Consider the following 18,120-nt stretch of genomic DNA (forward strand, 5'->3'; position numbering starts at 1 on the left):
CCCAGGTTGGATGTTAAAGTCTATGACCAGCCTACTTAAGTTACTTTTAGAGATATTTAAAACATGCTTAAGTACCCACCCTACTTAAGGGATCTTTAGAGGTTTTTAATACATTGCATTTAATGCAAACTTTATTTAGCTTCTGCCCATTCTCAGAGACTTCATGGAAGTTTGCATGCAGTTACCATTTGTAATTAAAGCTGTAAAAGAGGATGTCTTATGAGAAAATGATGAAGATGAGATCATCAATCTCCCAATAGTTTCCTTTATTCCTGTAAACAATTCCCTAGTGAGAAAAACCCAAATACCTTGAGGAAGTATTAGGTTGGTGCAAAAGTATTTGCTGTTTTTGGCCATTACTTTTTGCAATCACTCTTGCACCAACCTAACAGATAAAGTGACCGTTTGTGGGGGTGAGCAGGTGCGGATTTTCCCTGTGTTTATAACTTTGTATGAGGAAACACCAGTTTTAAACTAGGGTCTTCTTGGGAGCTGTCACTGTTTAACCCGAACATCTGAGTTGTATTACCATTCCTCTTAGGTCAGTCAGGAAATATAGCAACAGTTTATGAAAGCTTGCTAATGCTGTGCTTACCTGTTTTGAAAATAGTGAACTCTTGTTCTGATTAACGTTTTGCTTTATCAATAAAACCAGACCTTTTTGGTAATGTTGGACAACTACGACATCTACCTCCTAGACATTAAAGAAATGTACTTGGAAGTTCTTTAATTATTTGTATGTGCCACTTTCTTCCATAATTTGTTTTCCTGCAGATGGAACTCCCAAAATTATTTCTGCCTTTAGTGAAAAGGTGGTGAGTCCGGCAGAGCCGGTTTCCCTTATGTGCAACGTGAAGGGAACACCTTTGCCCACGATCACGTGGACGCTGGACGACGACCCCATTCTCAAGGGTGGCAGTCACCGCATCAGCCAGATGATCACGTCGGAGGGGAACGTGGTCAGCTACCTGAACATCTCCAGCTCCCAGGTCCGGGACGGGGGAGTCTACCGCTGCACTGCCAACAACTCGGCGGGAGTCGTCCTGTACCAGGCTCGAATAAACGTAAGAGGTGCTTGTCAAATCAGCTCCTCAAAAAAACACACATAACTCATTGTAGTGGAGAAGAAGATTTCTGCATGCACCGAGCTGGGTGTTGGAATGCCAGAGCGGATTAACTGTTGCTTTCCATTTCCTACCCTCTCCTTCCTACTCAGGAATGGCACTGACTGGGTTAATGTTGGAAATGGCATTTCGGTTTCTGTAGTCAGCTTGTTCTTTTTTACTCTAGATCCGTTCACCTGATGTTTCCTTTCCTGGTTTATGCTCTGCATGCCCTTTCCCTTCTCCTTCTCTTCGGTTCTTCCACATTCATGGTAAACCTTCATGTACATGGTATTAAACTTACATTCATGCTGCAACGTGGCGTAACCTCCATTGTCATCCTGGATTTTACAGAGAGAGTTAAACAATTGATCAATGGCTGCCAGTATTTTCACCAAAAGTGCATGATTGTCCAGTGTAGACTAGTTGCTTTCTGTTAATTAAATTGCCTTTTATCTTGTAATTTTTAATTCAAAACATTTTCATAGAAGTAGCAGATAAAGTATTTAACATTCAATTCATTTGAATTTAAGAAAAGGAAAGAAAAACCTTCTTTGTAGAAAATGCCACATGCAAAAATATTTGTTTAACTGAAAAAGATGTGCTTACATGAATAGAATCTACATTTTTAACTCAAGGAAGAGCGTCCCCATTTCCCCACATGAGATGTACCCTTAAATTATTTTCAAGAGTTTCTTTGTGTCTCTCCAGGGCCTGCAAGCATTCGACCAATGAAAAACATCACAGCAATAGCGGGACGGGACACATATATTCACTGTCGTGTGATTGGCTACCCGTATTACTCCATTAAATGGTACAAGAACTCTAACCTGCTTCCTTTCAACCACCGCCAAGTGGCATTTGAGAACAATGGAACTCTTAAACTTTCGGATGTGCAAAAGGAAGTGGACGAGGGGGAGTACACGTGCAACGTGTTGGTTCAACCACAACTCTCCACCAGCCAGAGCGTCCACGTGACCGTGAAAGGTAAGCCCAGTTCTTCCGGTTCCCACACATCTCATTCCAAAGCCCGACTACTTCCCAGACCAATGATTTGAAGTCGGGTAATCTAAGATCTGCTTATTTAGAGCAGGATAATTGTACAGGGTGAAGAATGACAGAGAACATGAGATGTCCTCTTTACTACTGACTGAATCTTCACAGGACCTCTAGTTGATCTAATTTTCTCTCCAGGTGGAATTTTGGCTTGGTTTTCCAGAGGGCATGTGTTGTTAACATTACAACAGAAAAAAAAAAAAAAAGGAGCACATCATTGGCTTGGTTATCTAGTCGTCTTTCAGATAATTTTTAAATAGATAACTTTCTTTTCCTCAAACCTGCTAAAAGCAAGGTCTATTAGAATGTAACTGGAAGGGATTTTCTGTATTGGATGAGGACTCCAAACAAACGTCTTATCTTCTGTAGATGAGCAGGTCAAAGCAACAACATAGAAATTATATGTTTAACGGATTCCACAGAGCGTTTTTCTCATTAAATTATTCTTTGCATCATGTCATGGACTGTTGTGGAATCTACCCGTCAGGATGATATTTAGAGATCCTGCATTTCAACTACAGTTTCCTTACCAGAAAAATCAATAAGGTGATCAGACTCATCCAAGGATACACAGCTTTGTAGTGGCAGAACCTTAGAAAGACTCATTTCTTCTATTCTCCAAGTCAGTTTCCTGAGCTCAATATGAAATAAAATTGTTTCAATTATGTAAAGAATCTACCTGAGGTAGGTCCTAGGAATAGAACCAATATGTTACAAAACTATTTCCAAAACCTGTGGGTGTTGCTTCCAGCCACACTAAACTGCCTTCCTGAGCTATCCAATATATCTCCCCAAGTACCAATAATTGGCTTTTAGTTGCCCTTGTTACAAGGTTGCATAGGTTTCCTGTGGTCTTCCCCAACCTTCTTTTCCCACCCACCCTGTGAGTTTTACTTTTTTGAGAACACCTACAAACACACACACACACGAAAATAATAATATATGTATGTTATTATTATGGGGCATATATATGTTGCATACATTATATATTGTACAATATGTATTGTGTATTGTATATTAGATATGCCTGCACATAATTATAAATTGGTTTTTAATAACCATGTACCTTGAGAATTTCCTCAAATCACTAGATATTCTTGGTAAACCAGGCTGGTAATAGCTGCATAAACGTTCGTTTTGTGGTTGTGTTTATTCTGTAATCCTCATTTACAGAACATCTGCTTCATGCCAGGCACTACTCTAGACAGGAGGAATGCAGTAATGAAAAAGGTCTGCAAAGTCCTTCCCCTCATTGACTCTCTTCTCAGTCAGGAGAGAGAAACAATAAACAAATAAAACAAGTGAATAAACCAGAAAACACCTAATGGTACTCCATACTATGCAGAGAATTAAAACATGGCAGTATCTTAATGGTTCATTACAATAGTCAGATGCCATATCAACACATTTTCTGTACTCTGCCATCTTTTTTCATTTTATTTTTTTGAGACAGAGTCTCGCTGTGTCGCCCAGGCTGGAGTGCACTGGTGCGATCTCGGCTCACTGCAAGCTCCGCCTTCTGGGTTCACACCATTCTCCTGCTACAGGCGCCTGCCACCACGCCCAGCTTTTTTGTATTTTTAGTAGAGACGGGGTTTCACCATGTTAGCCAGGATGGTCTCAATCTCCTGACCTCGTGATCCACCCGCCTCGGCCTCCCAAAGTGGTGGGATTACAGGTGTGAGCCACTGTGCCCGGCCTGTACTCTGCTATCTTAAAATTCACTGCTCTGTCATACCCTTGGAAGGAATGTTTTACCCACACATGATTTTGTAACATAAAAAGTTGATCATTTGGAAGTAATTGGTTCACCGTGTTATGCAGATCTTCCAAATGTTGATACAATTTGTTATACAATATCAAAATATCACAACTACTAACATTACCATGATCTCATCAGGAAGTCTTCAAGTAAACTGTCAAGTTCATGCTGATGGACACAAGTAAATTTCTAAAATTCTATTCTTTCTTGAAAGATTCAATTTTATTATTTATAATAAACACCATCAATTGTAATCGTAGGAGTGATGGGCTCATTTTTCTGTAAGAAATTGTTTGACAAATAGAAAAGACTGCATAACCATTGTTTTTAGGTAGCCATTCTTTTAAGAAAGAAATGGAATCCCATGAAAAAGAAAAAAAGCAGCTGCTCGAATTTGCAACTTAAGCAAGCACAGACATACTCTGGCATGAAGTATGACATTCAGAGTCAGACATACTCTGACATGAAGAAGACAGCCCCATGCTGCTCAGGAGGCAGAGGAAACACTGTGCCTTCTTCCTATTTTATTACATAGGACATACAGCATTAAAAATAACATGAGCTTTAGGGTAAAAATGTAATAAAGCTGTTATTTTTCTTGTTTCATTAAGTGTCTGTAAACGAATCTGGCATTTTTAAAAAACCAACTCAGACTATGCGTTGGTAAACAGTACAATGAATAGTCATCCTGTTAGTGTCACTGCTGGGATTCATGGTAAGGCTCAGCAGTCCCACCCACCATGGCTTTTTCTCCAACGGTGCAAATATCAACACCATGAGAAAGGCAAACAGCACCTCAGCATTGTCATGAAAATGATTTTCTTCTTAGAAATCACCTAAAATGGTCTCAGGGATCCCTACAGGTCTGTGAGCTACATTTTGAAAACATCTAATACAGTGCTAAAATTTGAGTTTATTTCTAATATTTGACCATTACAAATAAGGTATCAAATGAACTTCTTTATGCATTGGCCTTTGTCTGATTTTAAGATTCTTTTTTCAAGAAAAATTTCCAGAAGTATGTCCATTGAATAAATAGGTATAATATTTTAATGTAATTTTAAGAGACATAAATGTAAACAAAAGCTCCTTGAATCATTAACTTTTGCTCTTTAAATTTGCCAGATCATTATAAATCAGTGTATTCATCTTGATTCTTTTGAAGTGACAGAAACCAATTCAAACTAGCTTATGGCCAAAAGAATAATTTATTGTCTCTTATAAACAATATATTTATGATTTTAGGAAATAATTCTATTGAGTAATTTTGTCTTCAGCAGCTTCTTTTCTTCTAAACACATATCATATAGTATAAAACTTGTCAGCTCCTTTGCAAGTACTTGCAAACATAGGAAGGAAAATATTATTTTATGTGGTATTTTATTGCCTGGAAAGAAATGGCAGTTGTTGGGATTTGAGGCTTGCAAAATTTATCAGAATAGTCAGGAAAAGCTGCCTTGAAAAAGTGAGACTTTGAGCAAAGATGTGGAGGGGTTTGAGACAGTTCATAGGTAAAGAGAAGAGATAGAACCACGATGTTTAGAGTTTGCCTGCCAAGCTTGAGGAATAACAGAAAGGCTGGTGTGGCGGGAGCCAACTGAACAAGAAAACGCTAAGAGGTCCTGAGTCAGAAGGAGCAGAACCTTTTCATGGGGGACTTTCTAGATCAGGACTTCGGTTTTCAGGACATGGGGTTTTCTGCTGCGTGAGATGGGGGCTTTACTGTATAACTTTAAACAGAAAAGTCACATGGCCAGACTAAGGTTTTAAAAGGATGCTTTTAGCCAGGTATGGTAGGACAAGCCTGTAGTCCCAGCTACTCCAGAGGCTGAGACAGGAGAGTACTTTGAGTCCAGTAGTTTGAGGTTGTGGTGCACTGTATTTGTACCTTTGAATAGCCACTGCACTCCAACCTGGGCAACATAGTGAGACCCCATCTCTAAAAAAGAAGAATAGGGATGCATCTGATTCCTGTGCTGAGAATCGTCTATGCAGGGAAAGGGAGCAAGTAGAATGACCTGTTGGAAAGTGAATCCAAGTGAGAGATGGTGGTGGGGGAGAGCAGAGGAGGTGATGGGTAGAAGACAGACTCTAGATCTATGTCGAAGGTCTTGTTCAGTCGGTTTTCCTAGTGGTTGGATACAGGTTTGAGGAAAATAAAGACATCAAGAATCAGGTCAGGCTTCTGACCTGAGTATCAGGAAGAATGGCATTGCTTTCTACTGAGTGAGCAGAAGATGCAGTGGACCAGTTTAAGGAAGATGATGAGGAGTCTAGTTATCGATGTGTTGAGATTGAAATACACACTAAACAAGTAAGTGGATGCTCTCAGTAGGAAATTAGATATGGGAGAGTAGAGTTCAGGAATCCAGGCTGCAGATCTGGGGACATCAGTGAACAGATGATGCTCAACACCACAGCGTGGGTGGGACCCTCATGGGACTTCGTGCACCACACTGCAGGTTTTAACTTCGTATGGACAGGCTGCCCCAGCCCCCAGTCAGGCTCACATTAGAACCTTTCACCAAATATCCAAAGATAAAGTCCGACAAAAATTCAAACAAGGATTGTTTGAAATGTAAGTTTATCTCTTTTTAGATTTCCTAGATTGGCACAGATCCATGTATTGACTATGACCCTATTGGTTGCAAGGTGCAAGAACCCAAATTACCTTTGCTTCAGCAGCCAAGTGCAGAGGCACACTGCTGTAATCCCAGCTACTTGGGAGGCCTAGGGGTGATGTGGTACGCAACTGTAGTTCCAGCTACTCCAGAGACTGAGACAGGAAATTGGCTTGAGGCCAGGAGTGCGAGGCTGCCGTGAACTCCTTCCAAAACACAGTAACAATTATACCCTATTCACAATCTTAGCCTTTACTCAGAACTTAGAAGGGTAAACAAATTGACTTCTGAACATTTAAATTTACGTTGTAAAATTTTTTAATCTCAGCGCTTTGGGAGACGGAGGCAGGAGGATCACTTGAGGCCAGGAGTTCAAGATTAGCCTGGCCACCATAGCAAAACCCGGTCTCTACTAAAAATACAAAAAGTAGCCAGGCATGGTGGCACGCACCTGTAATCCTAGCTACTCGGGTGGATGAGGAGGGAGGATATCTTGAACCCAGGAGGTGGAGGTTGCAGTGAGCCAAGATAGCACCACTGCACTCCAGACTGGGTGACAGAGCAAGACTCTGTCTCAAAAATGATAATAATAATAATAATAATAATAATAATAATAATAATAATAATAAATCAACAAATAAAATGTTTTAAAAAGAAATATTAATATGTAAATTAAATTATACTCCAGTGGTCAGGATTGTAGTTCATCAAGGCTTTTTAAAAATTCACAACCGAGTATTAGGGGAGGAAAATAAGAAATCAGCTAAATTTTAGGAAAGGACTTAGAATTTTGGCTCTCCCTGTGGGTTAGGATTGAAAGACTTTCTTAGTCTTTTCATGTAAATGCAGCTCCACTGCCTTTCCTGGGAGACCACACGGTGACTATTTCACCCAGCTAATTTTGGAAGAGCAAACCTGAAGCCTTAAAAGTTGGCTTCCTTGGGAAGTAGAAGTGACCCAGTTGATCCCAGCAATATTGCTGCCAACAGTGAAACCAAATTCCTGTTATCTTGCCTCCAGGAGGTTCATTTTAAATACTGGATATAGCGGAGAGTATGTGCATATCTGTTTAGATGATATTTGGAAACAATACTATTTTTTCATCATGTCTTTTTTTGATAGTAGTCATAACCCTTTGCTTATTTTAGGGCATATACCTGCAATAAATTTTTTAAATTTCAAAGATTGATATAAACAACATGCTTATTATTGATGGTGGTTGAAGCTTAAGTGGTTCTGAAATACATGTAACTATCCAGAAGTGCATGTTTGCTGCCCTCAAACATATAGGCGGAAGTAATAGTCCAAGTCTCTTCTTTCACTTCATTTCAATTTAACAAGCAGATTTATATTTAACACATTTTTAAGCTTTGTCTTTCCCATTTTAGGTGCCACATTGAACTTGAACGGTGCTTAATTGAGTGTTCTAATTGCTGGGGATCAACACTGCCAGGAAAGTTAATTGACTGCGGGATAAGAATGTCACCTTCTATTTATATTTATATAAAACTTTGTAGTTTACAAAATACTTTCATCTGTGTCACCTTAATTAATACAGTGACTCTGTAATGTAGATAAAGCGTAATCAGGGAAAGAATAGAAGAGAGATGAGGCTGTGCAGTCTTCCAGTAATACATTCAAGACTCAAACGCAGATGTTTTGATTCCAACACAACCCCATGGTGACTCCCAGAAAAATAATTCATATTGCAGTGGGAAACCGGGGTAGGGGTGGGGAGAAATGAATACAAAGGGCCCTGGAATAAAGCTATTTTAAAAGTCAAGACAGACAACATGTTAAAATGTAGGACAAAAGATATTGAGGGACTAATTTAAGAGAGAGAGAATTTGTTGAATTGGAGAGAGGAAAAGCAGAGAATGGCTTTGGTGAAAGAGGGCAGGTCCGAATGAGAAATGACTCCAGAAGCTTTTGCTTTGGAGATGGAGGGGCTGAGAGCAGTGATGTGGCACCTGAGTGCCTTGGGGAAAGCCTTTGGATGATGGGATTGGTCTAAAGTGCCTGTGTATCACCATTCTGGCTTCAGACCTTGGGGATTTAAAACAATAGACAGGAAAGCAGACTAAAATTCATAGAGAAAGATAGTTAAAATTACAGGTAAATAAATGTCTAAGAAGCACCAAGCTTTCAGAGTTATATTTTATAAGGATTTTTAAAAGTTAATGTTTGCCAGTAGTGAGATGAAATGGCCATGCTAGGAATGCAGAGAACAACCAGAAACATCCACTTTTACATGTTTCATTCAGTGTCTATATTTGTGGCAATTTCCCATTTTAATGTACCACAATTTTTTTTTTACCCTGTCCTCCTTCAAATCGAAGGGAGAATTAGATGTCATTGCCAGGGTTTCCAGCTCTTGTGTTGGTGGCACTTTGTGTACCGTAGCCCAACAGGAACACTGCTCTGCACATGTTGATGTTAAAATCCTGCTTCCATGCAGCTTTTTGTCCTATGCTGCGTCTCGTCTGTCACCATAACGTCTTGCTGGATTGCTGTTGGTGCAAGTGGGGAAATGAATGCTGAGTTAAAAATAGTGCTGTGAGTTTGTCGGCTCACCTTCCACTCGAGGTGAGCGGCTGGGGATGCCGTCTTCTAATGGCATCATTCTTCAAGGGCTGACAACAAATGTCATCTGGCCTAGGGAAGGGACAGCTTTGTGCACAGAAATAGCCTTGGCAGTTCCCCCAACTCCCGCTTTCAGACATTTGCTCATTAGCTGTTCCAACCTTGGCACTATCAACTTCCACCGAATTCCAAACCCAACTCTGTCAGCAAGGAAAGGTCTTTCATTGTTAATCTGTCGCTTTCTTCCACTTTCTCCTGCTATCTCTTTAGATACTGGAGTTACTTACAATATTGTTTATGGAAAGGACAGCATTTTGAGGTTATTTTTCTATTTTAGTTCCTCATTAAAGTGGAGCAATGGTTAACTTAGGCTCCAGTTTGCTGGGGTCTTTTGTGTGTAGCCATACACTGCAGTCATCCACAACTTTTTCGTATTTATTTTCAACAACGACTTGGGAATTGCAGAGCTTCTCTTATGGATAATACAGGAGAAATATAGACCTGGGGAAAAATAGAATGGTAATGTATTAAATATGTAATCCTTTTATGTTAATTTATTATTTAAAATGAGAATTTAAGTTCTCTTTTTAATTTAATACCCTAATGCAAGAAAAGAAAACTAGTGAAGTGGGAACTTTCGCTGTCCTCCCTTTTTTAAATGATGCAAGAAAGCACTCATGCTTCAATGCGCTTAAATGCGTGCATTTACTCAGCTACCCTGGGGATTTATGCTCTTAAGTGTCTGCGGAAGAGAAAGGTACGATATCTGAGCGCAGGACTCAGCCTCTGTGGTTTCCTTCAGACAGGTTTGTCCTGGAGGTAGAATGACTTACAATTCCTCTATTCTAGAAATCAAAGCAGGTACCTTTCTTTAAAATATAGCATTTTATTAAGTGTTTTATAAGCAGTATCTCAAATTACTTTACCCTAATTAGAGGGAAAAAAAGACAGTGTGTAGGATTGGTTTCAATATCAAAGAATGCTATATATATGTATAATATATATTTACTATATATAAATATATGTCTATAATAAATATATATAATTTATTATATAAAATGTAGTCATATAATAAATATATATATTTTGTGTTTATTATATAAATATATGCATAAATATATTTTATATATTGCATGTATTATATATTGATTTTAAATGCATATATATGATTTTTTACATTATAAGTAAAATGATATGTGTTTATTTACATTTTAAATAAGATAATATGTATTTCCTGTGTATAGTGTAATGTTTTGAAATATATGTCCATTGTGGAAGGACTAAATCCGATCAATTAACATATACGTTGCCTCACACAGTTATCATGTTTGTGGTGAGAACACTTTACATTCACTGTCAGCATTTTTCAAGAATACAATAAATTATTAGCTGCAGTCACCATGTTGTACAATAGATCTCTTGGACTTTTCCTCCTGAAATTTTGTGTCCTTTGACCCACATCTCGCCAGTAACTCCAGCCCTTAGGAACCACAACCATTCTCCGTTCTATAAGATCAACCTTGTTAGATTGCACATATGAGTTAGATGATGTGGTATTTGCCTTTATGTGCCTGGCTTATTTCACTTCATGTAACGTTCTCCACTTCATCCGTATTGTCACAAAGGGCTACAGTTCACTCTTTCTTAAGGTTGAGTAGTCTTAAGGCTGAAGGTCCTTATTTTGTTTTATTTTTTATTTTTATTATTTCTTTATTTATTTTGAGACAGTCTTGCTCTGTCATTAGGCTGGAGTGCAGTGGCGCAATCTCGGCTCACTGCATCCTCTGCCTCCTGGGTTCAAGCAATTCTCCTGCCTCAGCCTCCCAAGTAGCTGGGATTACAGGCATGCACCACTACCCGTAGCTAATTTTTGTATTTTTAGTAGAGATGAGGTTTCACCATGTTGACCAGGATGGTCTCAATCTCTTGACTTCGTGATCTGCCCGCCTTGGCCTCCCAAAGTGCTGGGATTACAGTTGTTTTATTTTAACTCGTCCCTTTTTTTGGTAACCATTGTATATGTATACCACGTATTTTTTAATCCATTCATCTGCTGGTGACCACTTAGCCACTTGATTCCATATCTTGGGTATTGTAGACAATGCCACAATGAACATGGAAGTGTAGATATCTCTTCAACATACTGATTTCATATCCTTTTCGTATATACCCAGTAATGGCATTGCTAGAAAATATGATGGTTCTATTTTTAATTTTTTTGAGGAAGCTCCATATTGTTTTCTATAGTGAGTATAGTAACTTCCTTTTCTATCAATGCAATACAAAGCTTCTCTTTTCTCCATATGCTCACTGATGTTTGTTTTTTTCGTGTTTTTGATAATAGCCATTCTAACATGTGTGAGATGATACCTCATTTTGGTTTTTTAGTTTGCGTTTCCCTGATAACTAGTGATGTTGAGCATTTTTTTTATAGACCTGTTAGCCATTTGTACGTCTTCTTTTGAGAAATGTTTATTCAGGTTCATTGCCCATTTTTTAATAGCTTCATTGAATGTGCCTATTTTCAAATCAGATTGTTTTCTTGCTATTGCATTGTTTGAATCCTTCATATATTTTGGATAGTAACCTTTTATCGGATGCATGGTTTGCAAATATATTGTCTCCTTCTCTATATAGGTTGTCACTTCATTCACTCTGGTGATTGATTTCCTTTGACGTGCGGAAGTTTTTTTAGTTTGATGTAATCCCATTGTTCTATTCTTGTATTTGTTGTCCATGCTTTTGGGGTAATAACCAAAAGTCATTGCCTAGAGCAATGTTAGGGAGATTTTCTCCTACTAATTTCATAGTTTAGGCCCTTCCATTAAGTCTTTAATCCAGTTTGAGTTTAATTGTGTATATGGCATTAGAGACACCATAAATTAGAGATAATGACCTAATTCCATTTTTCTGCTTGTGGATATCTAGTTTTCCCAACGCCATTTACTGAAAAGACCCATTGTGTGCTCTTGTCTCCTAACTTTGCCCTTGTCTTCATTTGGACCTTGTTTAAGAAATTCATGAGCTCATGAAGATGCATTCTTATTTTTTTCTGTATTTGTTCTGTGTCTATATTTTTACTGTTTGCATTTAGGCCCTCAAACCCCACTGAGGTTCACAGATATAATTAAGGTGGGGTCCACTTTATATTCTATCTATATTGAGTCAGTTATCCCAATATTTATTAAGTGACCCATATTTCCTTCTTCTCTCCATCTACCAAGATACCATGATGGTGTTGTCAGAGGCAGTCTTTGTTCTGTGAAATGTATTAACTACCTTTTTATACCCTTGTCTCACTGTAACATATTTCCGCACTTTACTAAAAAATGCAGCCTCTTCAAGTCAGTTATTATTAATAACCAAGCTTCTCAGGAGCAATGACCTTTTGTAAGCCAAAGTCATGAAAAATACTTCTCAAGTAAATAATCTGCTATTACTAACAATCCTCATAAAGAAACTATTGGAAAAATAAGCTAAGTTTTAAAATGAATACCAGTGATTTTATGAATCTTGTTTACTTCTGTTAAGCCTGGTTGTCATCACCTCTGGTTGGGGTCACATGGCTTTACTTCCATCAAAAGTCCTTATAAACAAAAATGAAATAATTGCACCTCATCTAGATGATACTTTTCTCTAACTAAATAAGTAAAACTTGAGATATGTTTCATGTCCTTGATGCCATGTTGATTCAAATGGTTTTTCTTTTCATATCAAAGATGCAAAAAAGTAACACAGTTTTATTACAGTCTCCTGTATGAAGCTATTACTGCTGTCAACCAGGGGAAACATAACCTATCATCCTCCTTGGACCATGGTGACTCCAGTTGTTCACGTATAGAAGTTGTCATGAGTTTTTAAGTTCTTGGTCATTTTATTCTTTAAAGAAACTATCTCAACATAATATGATTATGACTTTACAATACACTCCATAAAAATAAGTTTAAAGAGACATTTCATATGATTGAAGACTAAAATGACCCCAAGAAATTATCCAGTTCTTTCCACCACATTCCCCTTCAGGTATCTGGTTGACAATATTGCAGGGCATCCATTTTTCTAGAAAGTGCTTTGGAAGGAGACACTGCCATGCTTCTCAGAGCTTGTTTTACTCTTTTACACCCCCAAATTTCAAGTACTTTATTTTTGCCTTTTTTGTATCCAACTTGCATCTTTTGTGTTTCTCTTTATTATAATGCTACTTTATGCCTTGGGATGTCTTTTTCTTGTTCCTAAAACATTTTGGGTTTTTTTTCCTCCCTTGGACTTACTTAATAATTTTAAACAACTTTTAGGAAAAAAGTTATTTGCCTTCCTTTTATTTCCTTCTGTTTCTCTCTCTCCTTTTTTTTTTTTTTTTTTTTTTTTAAGACAGAGTTTCACTCTTGTTGCCCAGGCTGGAATGTAATGGCATAATCTCAGCTCACTGCAACCTCTGCTTCCTGGGTTCAAGCAATTCTCCCACCTCAGCCTCCCAAGTAACTGGGATTACAGGGGTGAGCCACCATCCCCAGCTAATTTTTGTATTTTTAGCAGAGATGGGGTTTCGCTTTGTTGGCCAGGCTGGTCTCAAACTCCTTACCTCAGGCGATCCTCCCACCTCAGCCTCCAAAAGTGCTGGGATTATAGGCATGAGCCACTGCACCCAGCTCCCTTACTCTTTATGTTGTTATATTTATGACTCTTTACCTCTTTTCACAATCTAGCAGTCTAAAATAAGCATCCTGTAGAAGAACTACTTTGTTTAAAATCATTGTAGAAAAGTTAGCTACTCTTGTCCCCGATATATTCCAAATATCAGAGATAACAACTGAATTTTTGCTCAGAACCCTAGCTGAACTTGGGCCAGCTGAATGAGCAAAAGCAACCAAACAAACACAGCTTATTTTTTTAGGTTCGTGAGCAACTACTTTAAAATTAATCTTTTTAACTTTTTCCCTTGCTTCTTTTTTATTCTTCTGTCTTTTGCTTGCTCTGAGGGAAAATAACAAGATACTGTTCATCATGTATAGAGGGGTATAATTGAAAGAGAACTCAGCACTAACTCTCTCCTATTCACAGTCTCAGATGAGTTCAAGTAATATGAATGGATGATTGAAGTATATAGAGGCAGTGTCACACACAGACCTGGTTTTGTTATTAATGGTGCATGCATTTTTGCTGTAGATGAAACAAACTGTTGTGGTTGGGTTCTTCAAGAAGCCGACTCTGAGATGGGTGCTAGTGTGCAGGATGTTTATCAGGGAGTATCTTATGACCAATACCCAAGGAGGGAAGGACAGGAAGAAGGACCGGGCCAAGAAAGAGTGAACTGGGATGCAGGCGAATGACAGTGAACTCTGGAGCAAGAACAGTCCTTCAGGATTGTCCTGAGTTTGGGCAGAATTGCTCCTCAATCAATCACTGGATTGAGGACACTCCAAAAAGAGCCTGTCTTTGGGTGAAGTGGGCCTCTGCAGCTGAGACAATCTCTGAGGTGGCCAATAACTTCCAAATGACATCACCCCCTGAATTGGTGGTAACATGTCCTTTCTTGAAAGCAATCTGGTCAGTGCAACTCCTCCCACTTACATAGATGTCAAATGGCTATAGATGTGCATCTTAAACACCTTTTCCCAAACACTTTTTTTCATTAAATTGCTCCCACTGGCCGGGCATGGTAGCTCACACCTGTAATCCCAGCACTTTGGGAGGCCGAGGTGGGTGGATCAACTAAGGTTAGGAGTTTGAGACCAGCCTGGCCAACATGGTGAAACCCTGTCTCTACCAAAAATACAAAACTTAGCCAGGTGTGGTGGCAGGCACCTGTAGTCCCAGCTACTCGGGAGTCTGAGGCAGGAGAATTGCTTGAACCAATTATGTCTCAAAAAAAAAATTGCTCCTACTTTCTATAATGACATGAGTCCAATATTTCAAATTAGAAATGAGAAATGTTACAGTATGTCATAGTATATTGTGGTGTAGTTCGTAGCTCAACTGGACCTTTGTCATCAGAACAAGTTTCAACTCAAAAAATCTCTTAGTTTTGTGAGTCCTAAGAGGTTTTTAAAAATTTGTTCAGGTAATACTTGTGCATCTGCTGTTAATAAGATCAAGTAATAATAGGATGATCACTGCCAGCAAAGTGTTGGGGTCTTTGGTAGACCCCACAGACAAATGATGGCAACACACGGCAGGAAACAGCAAATGTCCTGGGTGAGGGGCAGCAGAGGGTTTGAAGCAGCAGCCATGACACCTGGCGCAGGAGAACAGCAGGGAGACAAAAAAGAGAAATGCGGACATCAACACAATACCATCAGAGAAATGTGCAGTATGTGTTTTAGGAACAGAGGAAGTGGACATTTAGCCAATTCTGGGCATAGGGTAGGCTGAGAAGTCTTAAGGAGCCAAAAAAGAATGTCCAAGAAAGGCTGAGTTGAATCTCAAAAGGGTCAAGAGCCTGAAGTGATTTCCAAACGCAGGAAACAATTTAGTGTAGTTTTGCCATTATAAGATGATCGGAGTGAGAATGGGGCTCGGACAGGGCGTGGGGACAGAGGTGGGTCAGGTGCAGTTGCTCACATGCAAGAGCCCATATGGCTGACACAAAGGATTCCCCCAGTAAGCGAAGGTCTGCATCTGCACAGAGAGGACCAGGCCTTGGAGAGTTAGCACATCCTACTGGATCCTAAAGGTGGCGGAGCAAAGGGAAATGCTCGCAGCAATGTTTTGGAAACATTAATCTGGTTGGGGTGTGTAAGATTTATCACAACATAGAAAGATTAAAAAAAAAAAAAAAAAAGAATGACCAGTTAGGACACAATTGAAAGAGTTGTAATTAAAAAGGTGATAGTACTGTTTGGAAAAAGAGAAACCACACACAAGACATGTTGAGAATTGGAGTAGACAATACATAGCAGCCCACTCTCAGCAGCTGGACACAAAAAGAAATGCACAACTAGGAACACTTTTATTATTCGAAGCTTCTTGCAACCAGAAGATTTTGCTATCACTACTAAGAGCAGAGAATTGAAGAAGCTTAGATTAAAGGGAAACTTGCTATGTTTGGTTTGGAATTTGAGATGCTTCTGAGACATCAAGATGAAGATATGGGCATACTACTGAACAAGCAGGCATGAATCTTGAGAAGGAGTTTTTGTTTGAAAATTTAGATTAGGAGTCAACAGCATTGAGCTGACAGCTGGGGCCAAGGAGGTGCTGAGACCATCAGGGAGAGAGAAGGAAGAACAAGGCCAGGTCTGGACACTGAGGAACAATTGTTCTATTAGTGTATGTTTTGTAAGAGACATTCCTTTCCATCTGAATTGTTGAACTATTTATTTACGGTTTTCAATTTCATAATCCAATTTTGTAACGTGTGGTATGATTCTTCAAGTGAATGTGATATTCACCCTCATTAACTTTTGCCATGGGGTCTATGAATTCTCATAAACTCTTATAGGGTACTTGTCTATGTTTTAAACATTTAAAGTAAATACACATAAATGAACAGAGATGGTGACTGACAGGGTTTGGCTGTGTCGTCACCCAAATCTCATCTTGAATTTTACTCCCATAATTCCCACGTGTTGTGGGAGGGACCTGGTCGGAGATCATTGAATCATGGGGGCAGTTTCCCCTATACTGTTCTCATGGTAGTGAGTAAATCTTAAGAGATCTGATCGTTTTATCGGGTGGTTCTGCTTTTGCGTCTTCCTCATTCTCTCTTTGCCTGCTGCCATCCATGTAAGATGGGACTTGCTTCTCCTTGCTTCCCGCCATGATTGTGAGGCTCCCCCAGCCATGTGGATCTGTAAGTCCAATTAAAGTCTTTCTTTTGTAAATTGCCCAGTCTTGGGTATGTGTTTATCCACAGCGTGAAAACGGACTAACACAGTGACAAAATTTATTATTTTAGAGAATATATTACTTGCCCATTTAATTAACTTAGAAATAATGTCAAATCGCATTTACTATAAAAATATTGTGTAGTTCTAATAATTGAACAAAACTAGTACTGCATTTTCCATATTAGAATCTTTGTTATGTAAAATAAAGAATAATTATACATAGGAAAAACAATATGCATTATGAAATAATACCAGGAAATAAAATAATTCAATCCATTGTTAAAAATTATAATATAATATGGGGAAAGATTTTCATCACAGCAGTAACTATAGCAGACATAATGTTCTTCTATTTTATTTCATTTAATTCTCAGTTCCAAGATACATGTGCAAGATGTACAAGTTTGTCGCATAGGTAAATGTGTCCCATGGTGGTATGCTGCACCTGTCAACCCATCACCTATGTATTAAGGTGATTTCATTTCATTCATCACCTACGTATTAAGCCCAGCATGCATTAGCTATTTTTCCTGATACTCTCCCTCCCCCTACGCATGCTTTCACAGGCAGGCCTCATTGTGTGTTCTTCCTCTCCTTGTGTCCATGTGTTCTCATTGTTCAGCTCCCACTTATAAGTGAGAACATGCAGTGTTTGGTTTCCTCTTCCTGCATTAGTCTGTGGAGGATAATGGCTTCCAGCTCCATCCATGTCCCTGCAAAGGGCATGATCTCCTTCCTTTCTATGGCTGCAAAATATTCCATGGGGTATTGGTACCACCTTTAATCTCTTGGTGCCCACCCTGAGTGAGAATTGTGAAACTTGGCCTGCATGATTTAGTTGTTAGTATGGCTATGTGGTCAAAAAGTCAAAAGATAACAGTGTTGGCAAGACTGTATGGAGAAAATGGAACCCTGTACACTGTTGGTGGGAATGTAAATTGGTATAGCCATGATGAGAAACAATAGGAAGTTTCCTTAAAAAAATTCATATGATCCAGTAATTCCACTAGTGGGTATATATCATCAAAGGAAATGAAATCAGTATGTTCAGGGGGTACCTGCGCTCCCACGTTCACTGTAGCACTATTCACAACAGCCAAGACATGGAAGCACCCTAAGTTTCTACTGGTAGATGAATGGATAAAGAAAATGTGCCATATACACAT

The 18,120-nt window shown here is 38.9% G+C and overlaps 1 protein-coding gene across 1 annotated transcript in view; it reads left to right on the top strand.

Annotated features, from left to right (window-relative positions):
- Positions 1-18,120, top strand: part of DSCAM (DS cell adhesion molecule) — a 703,505-nt gene that overhangs the window by 392,729 nt on the left and 292,656 nt on the right. The window contains exons 7-8 of the mRNA XM_023193411.2: positions 775-1,071; positions 1,815-2,090. Coding sequence (XP_023049179.2) covers positions 775-1,071; positions 1,815-2,090 — 573 coding nt within the window. The remainder of the gene's footprint in view (positions 1-774; positions 1,072-1,814; positions 2,091-18,120) is intronic.

Source organism: Piliocolobus tephrosceles, chromosome 19, assembly GCF_002776525.5.
Source record: "Piliocolobus tephrosceles isolate RC106 chromosome 19, ASM277652v3, whole genome shotgun sequence".
NCBI lineage: Eukaryota > Metazoa > Chordata > Mammalia > Primates > Cercopithecidae > Piliocolobus > Piliocolobus tephrosceles.